The 17,887-nt window shown below is 47.2% G+C and overlaps 1 protein-coding gene across 1 annotated transcript; it reads left to right on the forward strand.

Annotated features, from left to right (window-relative positions):
* The first annotated feature begins 8,077 nt into the window (after positions 1 to 8,077).
* ZIC5 (Zic family member 5) lies at positions 8,078 to 16,984 on the forward strand. Its single transcript, XM_058276463.2, has 2 exons — positions 8,078 to 9,666; positions 14,236 to 16,984. Exons 1-2 carry the CDS (start codon positions 8,148 to 8,150, stop codon positions 14,676 to 14,678), a joined length of 1,962 nt encoding a protein of 653 aa, XP_058132446.1. The 5' UTR covers positions 8,078 to 8,147; the 3' UTR covers positions 14,679 to 16,984.
* Positions 16,985 to 17,887: the final 903 nt, after the last annotated feature.

Consider the following 17,887-nt stretch of genomic DNA (forward strand, 5'->3'; position numbering starts at 1 on the left):
GGGGGCGACGCCCTGGGGGTGGCGGGGCCTCTAGGCTGCTTCCCGGGCCGCGCTGGCTCTAACTGGGCTGTCCCCGCGGCCCTGCAGCTCCCTGCGCGCGCGGGTCCCAGGTGGATGGCTGCGGGCATTTCCTGTCCCGCTGCCGAAGGCGCCTGCTCTGGAGATAACCCGAGAGCGCGACGGCGGGCCCCGAGGCGGCTCCGGTGTGCGGGGGCTGTCGGAAGCCAGCAGCTTTCTTTCGCCAGGCAGGCGTGGAGAACTGTTTTATTTCCAAATCTCTGGGAATTGAAATAAAATTCAAGTAATATAACCATCATGCACTTAAAATTTTCATGGTGAAATGTAATCAGCAAAAACGCGGGAAGACTCCCCTAATCCAGTATTGCGGGCAGCACCCGGAACTTCGGGGCGGGCACAGGACGCTTCTCCAGGTTTAAGCGGACTCTGAAGACCAGAGCTGGCCGCAGCCTCCTACACCAGGATCCCCGCGCCCCCCCCCGCTGTCCCACCCCTTCTCTGCCCTTCTGGGGGTAGGGAGTGGGGGCCAAGAAGGAAGAAGGCCGTGGCATCAGTCTGAAAGCAAGTTGGGGATTGTAAATTTTCCTCTTTCCACACCCCTTTTTCTGTACGTGTAAAGGACGGGGAGGGGGAAGGTGCCAAACTGTTCCCCTTGACAGAGAGGGACCAGAGAGAGAGACAGAAGAGAGAAAAGAGATCATCTCCATTCAGAAAGGTTGCCTTGCTACATTGAATCAATTAAAAATTGTCCTTTATACAGCCTTTTATATTTATTTTTGTATTCATTTATATTGGTGGGACAGTGCGAGAGGAGAATATTGGAAGGCTTACTCCAAAAACAGTTTCCAAAAGAAGATATTTTCTTAGAGATTGGTTGTGAGACTAGCCGCCCTGCACTTCCAAAGACCTCATTTTCCATCCTTCTTTCAGGCCCTCAGCCTTCCTCAAGTTTTCCTTCTTTCCCACTTTCTCGTCCCTTCTCGCCCCCTCCCCCTCGCCCCTCTCTCCCAGCCTGCCTCTCCTCTCTGACCCATTCTCGCCTTTCGCTTTGATTCCTCCTTTTCCGCGCCCGCGTTCCGGGATGGCGCGGCTGGGGGCTCGCTCGCGCTGGATTTCGGGGGCTCCGCGCTGCCGGGTGGTGCCAACGCGTTAATTCCCTCCGGAGCCCCCGCAGGCTGGGCCCTCGCGGCTATTCTTTGCCGGCTCCAGTTCTCCTCTCTCTGCAGGACACAGAGGAGCTGAGCCAAGTTCAAAGTCACGTCGCCGTCCCCTCTCAGAAGTGCTTTATTTCTCTACAAACCGCAAAACCCCTTTCCCTCCTGACACGGTTTTTTTTTTTTTTAAGGGAGGAAAGGGAAGAGCGAGCAAGGGGGAAAAAAAAAAACACTGCAAAGGCTTTCAGGGTTATTGCCACAGAAGTAGGCTCGGATTCCTCTGCTGAAGGGAAAAAGCGGCCAAGCTGCATTACACAGTGTGAGTGAATTCAGTTTTTCAACAGGTTTCTGGAAGGGCCTGTCTGTGGCGGTGTCAGACCCGTGGGACCCACAACGTCTCCATCCGGCAAACCTAACACTCTTTGTAAATTTTCCAAAATTGTTCTTTCGAAATCTCACGGAGCCTGCACTGTGCTGGGCCGGAGCCTGGGGAGTCGGCGAGGGTCGGGGCTTTGCTGTGCGTGGGACGGCTCTGAGTGGCGGGCAGGCGTTCATTTCCGGGCGAGTGGAGGGATGGCAGGGCGCTTGGGAATTCCGATTGTCTTCTAGAAATAGAAAACACCCCCAACCACCTAGGCACTCATCAGGTGAGCACCTCATCGCGGCTTGTGGGGCCTCTGTGAACTGTGATGACAATTCTTTTGTACGATGATGTGTATTAAATACAGTGTATAAACACACACAACATAGTCTCACGCAAACACAGGTAGATATTGTGTCCTGGAGAAATTTTTTTAAAAACTCACAAAATCAAAACAAAAATCAAAACCTCACCTAGCCTTGAAATTGAAAAGCAGAAATACCTGGTCCCCAAACCATTTACATTTTTAATTTTCCTCCTAAGGGAAGGGATGGAAATGCGGAGGGTAGGCAGAGGAAAAGATGGAAAAATCAAATATGGAATAAGCTGTCTATATAACCCAGGCCCAACAAAAAAATATTTCATGGGATTCCAGTACCATCACCTGTATTATAGACTCATAAATTCAGCAAGATCATCAACAGGATATTAAGTTGCAGGCCACCTTTGATTCAGCCTTCTCAGCCTCTCCTGGGCTGGGCGACCCCTGACCCATGAAGGACCACATGTGTGGTGGGGGATCCTCCTCTGAAAAACCCACCTAGAACAAAAGCTCTTTGCCCAGGCTTTAGAGAAGTGTAGTGTAAAATAAAGGGAAATCATGAACATCTCAGTCAAAGTTGTAACCTCTAAATACTGTTTTTAAGAATGGGGAGGTTGAGTGGAGGTAGGGAAATGTCATAGGACAAAGCCTTCTCCAGTCTGCTAAAAACAGAAACAACAAAACACCTCTTTTTCCTACAGTTAAAATTTACTGTTCTGTAACTGGGCTTATAAAATGACTCTCTAATAAAATAAAAGAAGGAGAAAAAAATTTTCTCTATAAAATAAGCTCACTAGCAATTTAGTGATAGTGACACAAACGTTTGTGTACTTGTCAAAAGGGACTCAGAAAAAAATAGAAGCCATCTATCCTTGCCTTTACCACTGCATTGGTCACAGTGATTGTGATTTTGCAAAAGGAAGAGAACTAATTGTCCTCACTTTGTCTCCTCTTTTCTGATGGGAGTGTTTCTACTGCTGCAAAAACAGAAACAAAACAAAACAGAAAAACAAAACAGGAGGCATTAGCTTACATGAATGTGCTTAATTATTCTGAGGACCTTTATCCTTTGGACTCCCAGGCGAACTACATCCAGGGAGGTTGAAAACCAGTGACAGACGAGCAGCTTTCCAATAAACGGCAGTATTATTGCAATAGACGTTGTAATACAATTTATGCTGTCATTCATAAATAACAATGCCATATGTCAACCATATTGCTTACACAAGTAAGTCCGTCAACTTGTCACTATTTGATTTATCTCAACAGCTTCTTCAAATATTGAAGTATAGATATTGGAAAGGATGTAGGAGTGGGGGGTGGACTACCCACACAAAATTTGAGATTAAAAAAAAATTGTACAGCCTCTGCTCCTCCCTTAGCCCCAATCAAAAAAAAAAAAAATCCTGAAGGATAGGGAATAAAGGGGAGGAAAAGCCCATCTTGGGGCCAATGTCAATAAATATTGGGTGGTTATATGAACCGTGAACATGTAAGGGTATTTTGTGGTTCTTGCTCTGACATTCTGAGCTTATTTTAAAACGCAATGATGCATTTCATCGTCACAATTACCAATCATAATGGTCAAATGTAGGTCAAAGGCCTTTCTCCCACACCTCCCAATCTCCAGGGATAAAAATGATTAATAATCAAATGGGAGTATTTGACGACATGACAATTTTACTCAATTTATTATTTACTAGTGGGGGATTAGAGAGAGTGATGGCTTTTCAATATTTTTGAACTACTAAGGTCCAAGTGGAGGTGGGTTAGGTGTTAAAAAACACACACATACAAACAAAACCCATGAAACCAGCCTATCTGTCATGGCCTCACAGCCCCGATCTTTTGCTTTTTAAAAATCCACATTAAGTCCCTGTTCATGTGATGCCGAGCAGGAAGCACTTTCGGGGTTATTCATAGTCCCACATGTGTCCGTGGAGCCTGAGAATTGAAAGCAACCTTAGAAGGGCGGGAAGAGAGGCAATCCTTGGAGAGGCGCTCAGAGGCTGCGAATCGCGGGCGCTTCGGAGCACCCAAGACTCCTGGGCCCGGTTGCAATCCACGCGGGTCAGATCGCGAGTGACGTGGACGCAAGGGTGGGGGATTTGGTTCCTGCCAAGTGCAAACTGAGCGGATGGCCGGGAACGGGGGCCCCGGACATCACTGCCACGGTGCCTGGCCGGCTTAATTTTGGAAAAGCCATTGAACCCGAAGTCCCCATCACTTCCTCCCGTGAGAAGGCTCGACTGTAATGCAGTTTTGCGGGCCTCTTTGTCCACCTCGCCCTGGCTTTAGAGAGGAGTGAGTGGACCACCATTCCCTTCCCAATGCCTAATAGCAGGATCCCCCTCCCCTTTGAGCATCCATTGGAGCCCTTGGGCTTCAATGAGGCTAAGGAGCCTCCCATCCCTCCAGTAACTCGGGGCTCGCCGTTCGCCCTTGAACTCGCCTCCAGGGCGGCCCAAATGGCACAAGGTACTCCGAGTCCGCTGGGCACCTAGCCCTTCTGCAAGGAGGCCGCTCTCGCGGAAACCACGCGGGATCTGTGAGTCGTAAAGTAATTGCGGGGGCAATAAAAGGCGGCTCTGTGGATCCCCCTTACTCCTTTCTTGTCCACCCCACCTCCCCGGGTTTCCCCCTCCTCCTGCTTGCAGAAACAATCAAACAAAGACTCAAAAGCCAGGAAATGTCCAATTCACTTCCCTTGGAGTTTATTAATTGCCCACACCCATAGCAAGGAAACTTGGCTGTGTTGTGTCAGGAACGGAGGGCACGGGTAGCCGTGGAGCCGCAAGACCCCTCCGCGCAGCGGGAAGCCGTCCCCGCTAGCCCCGCATCCCCGGAGACCAGGTCCTGTGGCCTCTAGGCAGCTGGGCGCGGCTTGGCCGCCGGGTTCTGGCCAGCTCTGCATTTGCTGTGCCTTCCACCTCCTCAGCTTCCTTGCGCCTTTGTTTGGGACTGGAAGGAGATTTGGGTTTGGGGTGTAAGCAAGAGGGCTGGAAATCGACACCCCCAAGAGGCCCCTGGGGCGTTTCCACGGATTGCCAGGTTGTTGCCCCCCACACAAGCACCCCGGCTGCAAAAGCGCAGACTCGGGGTGTGAGTTTTGGGGATTGGCGGCGAGGACCAGCACCACCATCCGAATACGGGGTTAAATCAACAGGAGAGCTGACTTCTACAGCCCCCTGTTTTTATTACTGTTATCATTATTTTCTTCAACGCCCTGGAAATTGTTGATGTTTATTTAGGAAGTGTGACAGTTATTGGTCCTTAGAAACTCGGGATTTTGAGGGGGTTTGATTTGTTTCCCAAACGGCTTGTAAAAGAAACTGCGCACCTGGGGTCAGGCGGGTCATCACAATAACAAAAAGCGCGTCTACAAAATAAAAAGCTCCTTTATAAAGAAAGGCAATCCCGGAAATCCACCGCGAGCCTTCCTGATGACCATCTAGTTAGGCCTATTCTCAGGTTTAATTGGCAGGCGGTTTATTGGCGCCTTATTGGTGTTGATTGAAATTTTGCTCTCAGTCCTTTCTTTTAAGAATTAGCATCTCAAGTCGACTTACCTGAGTCAATGATCTTTTTAGGGTCTGGGTTTGGTCATAAATTTGCAAATATTCATTAAACTCACTTTGTAAATATCCCTCTTTCCAATCGCTATCCAAATCTCTATAATTTCCTAGGAAAGTCTTTTCTTTTTTAAGGCTACCATAAAAAGAAATTGATCAGGGAACTATATTTGAATTAAGACATATTAAATCGATGACAGATACATATCACGCTGCGTTTAACAAGAGTTGTACAAGGAGGCGGGTTCCAGATTCCGCACGGCTCTGCTTCACCATTATTCACATTTTTACAGCCTTTCCTTCATGCCTTCACCCATTAAACCATTAAATTTCAGCAATTCAATAAAACAAAGCAGTTATAATTTTGAGGAAAAGCTATATTGAAGGGGGTGAAGGTACCATTTTACTGCACAATAAAAATACTCAACAGTCCATATTAAAGGGTAGGTTGTGTTTATTTTCTTCTTTCTGCGTTCATTTTTTCTTTTACTTATAACCTGCAGGATCGGACAGACGCAAAGCTGCCATTGTTCAAGTACTGACACTCATCACCAAGAAATGTAAAAAAAGGAAAATCATTTGAAATATTCTGGGAGGAAAGTAACATAGACAGTGGGGACAATGCCAATAGCGAGGTTTCCTCCACAAACCATCCATAGAGATGGCATAGTCCTCGCTCGACCTTTGCCTGGTTGATCCGAAATGAACGAAAATTATGAAAAGACTTGTCTGCTCCAAACACAGGTGTGCATTTTGTCATTGTTGTTTATTAAAAATTTTTCGTTGTGTTTCCACTCCTGCCTTTCTTATTTCCCGGTATTTGAAGCTTAATGAAGCTTAAAGAAAAAGCCCATTTGAAATTTGATTGTAGTATTTTCTTTGTTTGCTTGTCAGCTTTATAAGAGAAACGACATTCCCAATGATCAGAGGGATGCTCCCTGTTAAACACTGTTCACGCCAATGGCACTATCAAATCAACTCTTTTGAAAAGATTTTTTACTATCGCCTAGGACCATCTCCAGATGATGGCTTTGTGCAATCTATTTTTACTTGGACTGCAAAAGAACTAAGCTGGTAACGTTTTATTGCATCCCAAAAGAAAAAAAACTTACATTCTAATCAGGAGCAGTTTTGTACAAAAACAAAAAAACAAAAACAAAAAAAACGAAAAACAAAACACATACACACAAATAAACAAAAACAACAAAACGTCGTGGAGGGCAGCAATACAAAACAAAAACAAACCTGGTTTTAATTTTTGAGCATTTTGCAACATCACAACTAAAAAAGAAATATGTTCTTTTTGAAAACTGATGTGATATCTTTGAACAGTAAAAGTCGAAAAATACTGGAGTCCCACATTTCTCTGCCCCCAAAATGATGATGCAGGGACTTTTATTAAAAAAAAAAAACGATTTGATAGCAAACCGTTTGTAAAGGGTGGGGGGCGATGGAAAAAAACCGCCAATTTTTATGATTTTCAAATAAAATATTTCTTGTAGGTAGACCGATTTATTAGAAAACGGTAAGAAGGTAAAACGTTATAGTACTAGCAAATAAAGAACAAAGATACTTCTTGACTTTAAAATTATTATTTTAGTGGATCAATTATAATTTGTGGTCCTCTAAAAAATTTTTTTTTGAGGCACGTGGAATGTATTATGGACTGGAAGAAGAAATTCTGCCTAAAGGATTTTGCTTATTTAGTGGTTTCTCTATGGAGAAGAGCTGTTTGGCCTGCCCTGCCACTGTATCTCCGAAAGGAAAAGTTAGAATCGCTGCCTGATGTTCTCCCACCCCCATTCCGCCCCTCCCGTAGATCTAATTGGAAGTGGCAGATCTGGAACCGATGAGCAGTGAGATTACACTTCTAGCCAACTCCTTTGAACTATGTTGAAAAGGAGTCCATGAGCTAAAAGTCGAAGTAAAACGGTTCCTTTTGGTAAAGATTTATTTTGACTTCACCTGGCGTTTTGTGGATCCAAATTACTAAATTGTTTTGCAACCAATAGGACTTTCATAACCTTCCTCATTCCATATCCTGTCTGTTTCATATGTGCGCGATCGGCAGATTGGATTTACTCCCCCAAATAAGTTTCTAGCATCATCACTACAGGTATGATGCCAGGCATACATCTGTTCACCCTCCTGCTACAGAGGCCAAGGCTCTTCCCGAGGAAGAGATAGGGAGTGTTTGGGTGCTGGTAAGGACGCAGCGAGCAGCAAGGCAGAAGTTTCTGAAGTTGGGGGCCTGGCCCCTCCCCGCGCTTTCCGGCTCGGGGGACCCAGCCCTCAGCCAACCTGTGCCCTTGGGCCGCGTGCTGGCGCACGCTCTCCGTGAGGCGCGTCATGGAAGCGCGGCTGCTGCGCGCGCAGATTCTGCGCAAACTTTCTCCAAGAGAAACTTGGGCATCCCCGGGGAGGCGGGGAAGGGGGCTCCGGGAGCGGAGGGGGCGCGAAGCGAAAGCGAAGGCGATCGCCAGCACGGGGCTGGATTCCCGCTGAGCAAGGGTCTGAACGGGAGCCAATCGGGCAGCCGCGGCTGCTGCCAATCATGTGGCGCCCTCCAATCCCACCCGTGCTTTTTCCAAAATCTCGGTCCCACTGTGCGGCTCAAATGTGGTGTGCGTTCTGCCAATCGCTGGAGGACAGAGTGGGAACAGGAATAAGCAGAGTTAGGAGGCCAGGACAAAAGAAGTTAAAGAGCGCCTACTATATACATGTTTTTGAAGGCGGGCAGAGGGAAAAAAGTCCCCCCAGTGAGGGTCTATGGGCCTGATTGTGTAGTTCTGATGGAGCCCCCTTTGAGCAAGAGGAACCTGCCAGCACTGAGATTAGCGGATTTGGCAACGGCTCAGGCCCAGCCACTTCAGAATATGACAGGTTTCCCGGCGCTGGCTAGCCCGCCCGCCCACTCCCAACTCCACGCCGCCATCGCGCACCTACGCCCGCGGGACCTGGGCGCTGACCCCACCGTGGCGGCCACTCCGCTCGGATCCGAGCACATGGCCCAGGCGAGCGCGCTCAGCCTCAGCCCTCCCTCTCAGGCGCTCGCGGCGCAGCCCGAGGCCCCGGCGGCCACCGCCCACGCTGCAGCCTCGGTAGCGCACCCGGGCGCGGGCATCTACCCGGACGGCGGGGGTAGCAGCTGCACGCAGCCCTCTGCGCCCCCGCCCCCAGCCCCTCCTCTTCCTCCCACCCCTTCACCCCCTCCCCCACTCCCTCCTCCTCCTCCTGCCCTCTCGGGCTACACCACCACCAACAGTGGCGGCGGCGGCAGCAGCGGCAAAGGCCACAGCAGGGACTTCGTCCTCCGGAGGGACCTTTCCGCCACGGCCCCCGCGGCGGCCATGCACGGGGCCCCGCTCGGAGGGGAGCAGCGGTCCGACACCGGCTCCCCCCAGCACCCGGCCCCGCCTCCCCACACCACCAGCGTGTTCATCTCGGCTAGCGGCACCTACGCGGGCCCGGACGGCGGAGGTGGCGGGGGTCCGGCGCTCTTCCCGGCGCTGCACGACACGCCGGGGGCTCCCGGCTGCCACCCGCACCCGTTCAACGGCCAGATGCGCCTGGGGCTGGCGGCGGCGGCCGCAGCCGCAGCGGCCGAACTGTATGGCCGAGCCGAACCGCCCTTCGCGCCGCGCTCGGGGGACGCGCACTATGGGGCGGTGGCGGCCGCCGCCGCCGCCGCCCTGCATGGTTTCGGAGCTGTGAACTTAAACCTGAACCTGGCGGCGGCGGCCGCTGCAGCGGCTGGGCCAGGGCCCCACCTGCAGCACCACGCGCCGCCCCCGGCTCCGCAGCCACCGGCGGCCGCGCAGCACCCGCACCAGCACCACCCCCATCTCCCAGGGGCGGCCGGGGCCTTCCTGCGCTACATGCGGCAGCCAATCAAGCAGGAGCTCATCTGCAAGTGGATCGACCCGGACGAGCTGGCCGGGCTGCCACCGCCACCGCCTCCGGCCGGCGGCGCCAAGCCCTGCTCCAAAACTTTCGGCACCATGCACGAGCTGGTAAACCACGTCACGGTGGAGCACGTGGGCGGCCCTGAACAGAGCAGCCACGTCTGCTTCTGGGAGGACTGTCCACGCGAGGGCAAGCCCTTCAAGGCCAAATACAAGCTCATCAACCACATCCGCGTGCACACCGGCGAGAAGCCTTTCCCCTGTCCCTTCCCGGGCTGCGGCAAGGTCTTCGCGCGCTCCGAGAACCTCAAGATCCACAAGCGCACTCATACAGGTGGGTGTCTCTCCCCGGCCGCGCCGCCGCCACTGCTTCCTGCGCCGCCGCCGCTTCCGCCGCTGCTTCTCTTTCTCCTGCTCGCCTAAAATTTTCCCTCCTTTTGCTGCTTCTCTTCGCATACGTATAACCCGGACATGTGACTTCTTTTTTTTCTCTCCCCCCCCCCCCCCCTTTTTTCTATGAATAAGTAATTCGATAGCACACTCAGGGCCCGCTCTGGGTTCCCACACGGCGGAGTCTTCAGCGCTCCCGCAACCCCTCGGCCGGGACTTTCATCGCGCCCCAGTTGCGGCCGCCGCAGGAGGACAGAAGCAGCAGCAGGAACAGGAAGGCGCCCAGGACGGTCGGCAGCCCCTATCCGCCCGACCCCCGGGAACTCGGGATGGGTGGCGAGGAAGGGAGGCCTGAGCCGGATCCGCCCTGGCGGCGCCCCCTTCCCCCCTGATCGTAGGCCCAGCGCGGTCGCCACCCTCCTAAGGGCAGGCGTGGGATGGGCGCGGGGGATTTGAACTGCCTCTTTTGGGCCCACCAGTCCCAGCTCGGTGTAGCCCCTCCCGGACCGGAAGGGTTTCGTCCCTCCAGGGCAAGATTCCGAAGGTGAGAGGAGTGTGCCCTTGGGTCACTGGAGACCCCCGCCCCCATCCCACCCCGCTCACACTCGTCCACCGCCACACATTCCACACATGCACCTTCACACGCATACCTCACACAGCTGCACACACCTATTCTCTCGTACGCCCCATTTACTCACTTTACACTCTTCTTCCACATAGTCATTCATACATGCGTCCTCGTTTACACGTCCTCATACTCACACCCATATCCCCTCATACATGCCTTCTGCACATTTTATCACCCATGTCCTAGAGGATGCTGGAAAAATTGGCATCTGCTCTTTTAAAGAAGTTTCCAGGTGGAGGAAGACGAGGGCGAATTGCAGAGCCACCCGCGTGGTCCGTGGGATTTGGGAGAAGGCTCCAGGCATCGTGGGGATTCCTCCCCTTGACCCTAGAAAACCCTGCCTTTGGGGGTGTCAGCCCCCAATGAGAGCAGATACTACGTGGGATAGTGGGATCGCTCCGTTGTGTCGTGTGCCCCCTTTGAACCGATGAGCGCGTAGGGGAGAAGCGCCGAGAAGCGAGAGTGCAGTCGGGATTTATAGGGACAGACAATATTACCCCTCCGAGAACGCTTAAGTAACTGGAGTTTACATTCAGTAATTGCTTGCCTGATTTATCGGCGAGGAGGCAGCCGCCGGGCGTGGATCCCAACGCCAGGCCAGCAGCCGGGGCCGAAGGGATTTGGCTAATGTGCGGAGGAGGCGGGTCGGGGCTTCCCCGGCGCTAAGCTCCCCGCCCCCCCCCCCCCCCCCCGGGTGGCCCAAAGCTGGAACCCCGAGCCCCGGTCCTGTCTGCTGACGCTAGACAGCAATTTCGCTGAGGGAACAGCTGACTGGCTGGGAGCGTGTTTTTCAAGCACCCAGGTTTCCCAGCCCCCTTTGCCTAATTGGGGTCGGTCCATCGTAATGATTTTTTTCCAAAAGGAAACTTCTCACCAGCTTCAGTAAAAATTACCTGACCCGCTAAGCCAACCGCTTGCCGCGGTGCCCAGCCCTTCCCAACGGCGCCGGGGCTAGGGACCTCGAAAGGGGCACGCCCGGCGCGGGTGTGTGTGTGTGTGTGTGTGTGTGTGTGTGTGAAGCCGTCGCCCAACTCCGTCCCCAAGGGGCACGCTGTGCCTGCCGCCTTGAGCCTTTCTCGCCTTTCCAGGCCTGGGGAGGGAAATGAGCCCCCTCTTGGCGGCCGCCCGGAGCTGAGGGCACTCTCCGCGCTCCAGAGCAGGAACCTGGAAATTTATGACGCGGAAGCTGGCCGGAAGCTGGCCTCGGATCTTCACTTTCCGGCCCTTGCCCGGACGTCGGCTCGGCGGGGGCGCGTGTGCCAGTGTCGTGTGCGCGCGCGGGCGGGGGCACCCAGGCCACCCTGCCCTAGGCGGCTGGGCCAGCCCGGCGAGGAGAAGACCCGCAGCCGTTTTGTTTTCTGGTTCCAGTTGATGCAGATGGTTGCATTTCTTGCTCCTCTGTTGGCGGCTGCGTGTCAGTCCATCCCCCGGTCTCCCACCCCGGCCTGGTGAAGAATACTCGGTCTCTCCGGGAGGGATGCGGGCGCTTCACTTTCAAACTCTGAAACTTGGGGCTGTTGTTTGGGGGCGGTACTGGGCAGCTTAGGTACCTAGAATTGTGTCTAAAGAGGGACCATGGCTACCAGCTACTCTCTCTTTTGAGGGTTACTTAGGAGGTTATTGGGGATCTCGGAACAGAATGACCAAAAAGAATAGTCCACTCCTGAAGGCCCATTTCCTGGACCACGTGCTCTCCGCCTTATGGGCCCACTCAAGGTCTCTCAGGGAAAGAGAACTGGTAGGACCTGGGAGTTACCCACACATAGCTACCCTTGATTTCTGACTAGCACCACCGTCGCTAAAATTCTTTGTGAATAGTTAAATTCTGACGTGGACCCTCTGTAAGAAACTGAAATGTAAACCCTGGGGCGCTACAGCTTTTCTAGTTTGGTAGGATTTGCTCACTGCCCCGTTAGGCTCCCTGAATAACATGACAATTTTTTCTCTGTTATCTTCCCTATTTTTCTTCCATTTTCTTCCTCCAGTTCTACTCTTCTTTATCCTTAATGTTCTACTTTTTCTTTCCTCTTCTTTCCCTTTTCTGGAGATAATTGCTTCCTGTTATCATGTGCACTGGAGGAGCCAGTGATGTTCAAAGGGTTTATTCTTCATGACACAGGACATGTAGGTTGTACAGAAACATGGGAATTCTAGAAAAGAATGTAGCACATTTGCATTGAGTGAATAAGGAAAACCACTTAAGCCCCCATATTAAAGGGGGCCTAATTATAATGTACTATTATTTTTAAGAGAATGTTATGTTAAATTAGTATCTCCAACTCAGAGTGGAATAGGGAAATCAGAACAAATAATTGATGTTTTGATAAAAAGGAATTAACTTTGTCATGTTTCATCTGCAGAGAATTTTAAAAGGTTGTGATTATCATTGTGAGTGCTGTTTTTTTATTATTTACAGATTAATGTAGGAGGTATATTTGAGTAATGTCTAATTTCATTTTTAAACGGTATTTCCAATGGGGACAGTTATAGTCCAGGTATCTGAATACTTTTCAGATGTGCTTACATACTCTGGCATTGAAACATTTAAACGGTTGTGATTCATGAAACACTAAAAAATTTTTTAAAAAAACTACACTGAAAGATTTGTACAAAGAATAAAAACTTCATCATGGAAATTTATGTACATTTAGCTGGGATGAAACAGTTTCTTAAAAACAGATTATTCAAAATGAACAAAAAGAGCCATACATAGTGTGTTACTGGAGTAGCTTCTGAAACGTGCATTCAACTTTATTTTTTAAATCATCTAAATAATGAGAGCAAAATATTATTATACAATGATATGTATCAGATATGGATTCAAATATTTCAAGTTCATAGATAGTAAGATGAAAGGAAAAGTTCATTACCTGCTTTCCTCATTTTTTGCTTTTTAACACCAAGGTGTAAGATGACTCCATTCTCCAGTTTTCTTACTAAGGATTTAAATTTACTAGATTATAGACCTTGCGTTTGAAGGCATCGTATCAAGGGGTAGAGCAGCTTAAAAGGGTGATGGTCCCAAAGATCCTAGTAAATAGTTGATCTTTTTTGACTATTAAGCAATGTAGAAGGCTTTTAGGATATGAATGTGTTTATTTACATCATCAGGTAAATAAATGGTAGGTTCTGGCTGATGCTTGTGGTCTTTAATGTTAAGGTTTTATTATGCTATTAATCATACTGCAAGTTTTAGAGAAAGCTGGTGGGATGAAGAGTCCAGTAGTCTCTGTCCAGCAGGGATTATTAAAATTTAGTGGTGATAACTGTATATCTTACAGGTATCTTTAATTCTGAAAAGAAAAGGGTTGTTTTATTTCCTTTCCTTCCCCAGTCTGTTTCCTTTCCTACTGTCCGTTTTCCATTACTGAAATGTGGTAACACCCTGTAACAAAATGCCATTATTGCAATCTCTAGTTTACTTTTAATGTAGTATGTGTGCTTGTTTTTCCTCTTTTTCCATATATTCTTTCCCCTGGCTGTGGCTTTGGAAGTACCATTTTATCAAGCATTTCTCTTGGGGTCTCCTGCTTGTATTTTTGTGTGTCCAGGTCCTGAGGGGAATGGGAGATGGTATGTGGGTAGTACTAGGTGTGATGTTGTATCCTGGACCTTGCCTCTAACTCTTGTGACCCTGACCCCTGTGGTACTACAGGGCTGGCATCTATCCTCTTACAAGCCCAGAACTACCACTGTTAAGATTACAGGTCCAGGGAGAGCCTCCAGGCCCATCCCTCCCCCTTGCATCCTGTAATATAGAATTAGGCTGGGAGTTGACTTTTGGGAGGATGGGAAAATGCGTCCTTCTTTCTGCTCCAAGACTTCTCATATCAAGTGAGAGGTTTCTGGAAAGCAATTGTTAACCATTCCTGTGCTTTGTTTCAGGGGAAAAGCCTTTCAAGTGTGAATTTGATGGCTGTGACAGGAAGTTTGCCAACAGCAGTGATCGAAAAAAACATTCCCATGTTCACACCAGTGACAAGCCCTACTACTGCAAGATTCGAGGCTGTGACAAATCCTACACTCACCCGAGCTCTCTGAGGAAGCACATGAAGATTCACTGCAAGTCTCCACCGCCTTCCCCAGGAACCCTTGGTTACTCATCAGTAGGGACTCCGGTGGGTGCCCCCTTGTCCCCTGTGCTGGACCCAACCAGGAGTCACTCTAGCGCTCTATCCCCTCAGGTCACCAACCTCAATGAGTGGTACGTTTGCCAGGCCAGTGGGGCCCCCAGCCACCTCCACACACCTTCCAGCAATGGAACCACCTCTGAGTCTGAAGATGAGGAAATTTATGGGAACTCTGAAGTTGTACGGACTATACATTAGAATTTAATATTAATAATAATAAGTAAAATAATACATGGGAATCCTTGGACCGTATCCTGACCTGAGACAATGCCGAGTCTGAGACAAACCCATTACTCAGACTTGCCATCAGGTCTAATTAGCCCTATTTATTCAGTATGAAACCCTATGGTGTTTGTACATTTAATTAATTTAATTAAAATATTTGGACTTTTTTTTTTCCTCTTAAAATACAAACAAAAACCCAACCAAGCTGGACTTGTATGTTGCTGGGGGACAGGGCTGGGGGCAAATTGTACCAAGGAAAATGGAGAGAGTAGCTAACCAAGATACACACTGCCGATGCAATACACACACACACACATATATATTTATTGTTTTTTAAGGGGGAGAGAAAGAACATTAAGTCAGAACTTAACACAACAGCAAGGCCCTCTGCATTTCCTGGAGTGCCTTTTGAATGCCTTTGACATCATAACACCATAACATTGGCTGCTTTTGAGCCTCCTCCTTGGGCCCTAATTGTGCAAAGGCCTCTTGATTGTAAACCACACACTTGCTGCATTGCCAACAGATCTTGAACTCTACCCGTGTCCAAAAATATTTGTAAAGACCTTTTTTAAGTTTCAATACCCGTAACTTTTTATTTTTATTCTTTTATCATGATTTCACCCTAACACAGTATTTTTATACAGGATTATTTCTTCAGTATCCTACTTGTATGCTTTTAAAAAAAGATGCAGCAACCTTAATACATCTCCATATATTGTGCTACTGTGATTGTTCCTACAAAAGTGGAGGAAAAAAAAAGCTGCTGCAGTAGACAACTGTGAAACTGTGATATTTTATAAAATAGAAGAAATTTAAGTGCTTTCTTTTCCCTCTATGGTTTAAAAAAATATCTGAAATCTCAGATGCTGCCTCTTTCCTGTGCTAGACTTCTTATGTAATAAAGAGTTATGCTTTAGATCATAAGTTCTTTGGGATGCCAAAATTAACAGTGAAGTCTGAGGAGGTATGATGTTAGCATCATGCCCATTTTTTTTGAAAGCTGTTGTTTTTAAAGTAGGCCAATCCCTCTTTTATACTATTGTATCAACCTTTTAAAACTTTTTCAATGCCTGGAACTGCATTTTAATGCATTTTTCCACCTGAGCACTGAGCACACGGAACTCTTATTCCATTAGAAAATGAGAGTGTGTGAAGTGAATGATTTACATTAAAAGAAGGAAGGATTTGCTATACATACTAAATATTTTAAAAGGTTTCTAGTTACCACCAAACACTGATGAATGTGTGACCTTTGCCAAAGCTGTCAAGCTAGGATAAAAAAAGGTCAAGGACCTAGGACAATAACTCTTAGTCAATTTATTTTCGGTTGGTACAACACATCTCGTGCAGAATGTAGTCCATCATAAACATCATACAACTATACTAAAGAGCACTAATTTATCCTCAGAGACCCTGAAGACACCCCCCTCCCCAGGGTTTGTAGAAATTTGTTTTGTGTTCTGAGTGGTTGATGTAGTCTTGTCATTGTTAATAACTTGTATGTGAACACTATTATTTGTACAGTTGAATTAATTTATTTTCAGACATCCTTTTTTTCCTGGAAGAGTTCAAAGCACACCAAAGAATTAGAATCCATTTTGGTGAAAGGTTGTCATTTATGATCCATGGTTTATTTAAAAAAGAAAATGGAAAAAAATATATTTTTAAGCTTACTTGAATGAACAATGTAATGTGAAAACTAAGACTCTTCCTGCATGTCTTTTTTGCATTGTGTTGATGAGATTTTATATAGTTTATAGATATATTATATCACTAGTACAGTGCATGGTGCTGTCACTTTGAAAGCCTTTAAATGTTGTCTTCAGATTGTTACGGTGAATATGGAACATGCAGACCCTCCTTTATAAAGAAAATACCATAAAACTTGAATATAAAAGAATTCTACATTTTAAAAGTATTTGATTTGCATATTATTCACTTACAAATCCCTTTCAAATAGATAAAATAAGGAATGAACTTTGGGGAATAATTTATGTCATAAACTTATTAGAAGAAAATTTTCCTGATTTTATAATGAGTTGTTTTATTTATACAACTTTTTCAATGGTAGTTTGCACTATACTTTATTATGCTACAGGTTTATTTATTATGAAACAAAGGAATATGTATTTTATGTATTTTGCCATGCATAGGTTGACTGCCACAGATTTATTGGTTCCTGATACACCTAAAATAAAATCTTAAAATGTGTACCTCCAATAGAAAGCAAGTAAGAATGATTTTGAAGCAGAAATTTAATAAAGGTATTCTTCCTATGTATTGCTTATGTTTTACATAATGGCATATCTCTGCCATTCTCTTAGAAACAGAATAGGTTACTGATGTAGTAAATATTTAGGTTCTTTTTGATCTCTTGATTGTTTACCCTCTCCCCAAGCAAGAAATTATTTTTACAGCTTGGTTTAATTTACTGTTTAAGTTTTGAAGACTAAACCCTGCAGGTTTTATGGACACTAATGTAAATCTTAGGGGTTACTGCTTTCATTTGTTGCATTAAATAGCAAAATTTAAATTAATATCCTTAATGGTTCTTAGTGAAAAGCCTAAAAGTGAATTTTAGCATTTTTTTGGTGTCTAGCCTCTAAGCAAAAGAAAAGAAGAGGAAAACATGGAGCAACAACAAAGAAGGTGAAAGCAAAATAGTTCAGGAGGGAGATGAATATTGAGTTTAACACATCCTGAGTGAAGTTGAGTACTGGGCAACAAATTCCTCTTATATCAGGTAATGGGGGATCAACATATTTATTGTGGTTTATTCTGGGAGTTGAGTATAAGTAACTTAGCTCAGCATGATGAATATTGAGTTTAACACATCCTGAGTAAAGTTGAGTTCTGGGCAACAAATTCCTCCTATATCAGGTAATGGAGGATCAACATATTTATTGTGGTTTATTCTGGGAGTTGAGTATAAGTAACTTAGCTTGGCATTTTTGGCAGATATTAAGGAGAAATTAGATTCTTAAATAGCAACAGAATTTCAAGTGGCTTAAAGTATTTGACAGTCTAACCATTTTCTTGTGGGTATGTTAGCAGATACAAAACTGATAAAAGGCAAATAGTTAAAACAGTCAGTAGTGATGTCAATAAGAGTTTCTCCAAAAGGTTATAGTGGTTTTTACAAGTCAGGTTTGTTAAATGTAGTAAAGGTGAAACACGTT

This window comes from Dasypus novemcinctus, chromosome 15 (assembly GCF_030445035.2).
Source record: "Dasypus novemcinctus isolate mDasNov1 chromosome 15, mDasNov1.1.hap2, whole genome shotgun sequence".
Lineage (NCBI taxonomy): Eukaryota > Metazoa > Chordata > Mammalia > Cingulata > Dasypodidae > Dasypus > Dasypus novemcinctus.

Excerpts from the sequence above, each read along its gene's own strand:
- ZIC5 (XM_058276463.2), top strand. The coding sequence starts at position 8,148 with ATGTTTTTGAAGGCGGGCAGAGGGAAAAAAGTCCCCCCAGTGAGGGTC. Across the intron at positions 9,667-14,235 it reads CCACAAGCGCACTCATACAG|GGGAAAAGCCTTTCAAGTGT; the intron begins GTGGGTGTCTCT and ends GCTTTGTTTCAG.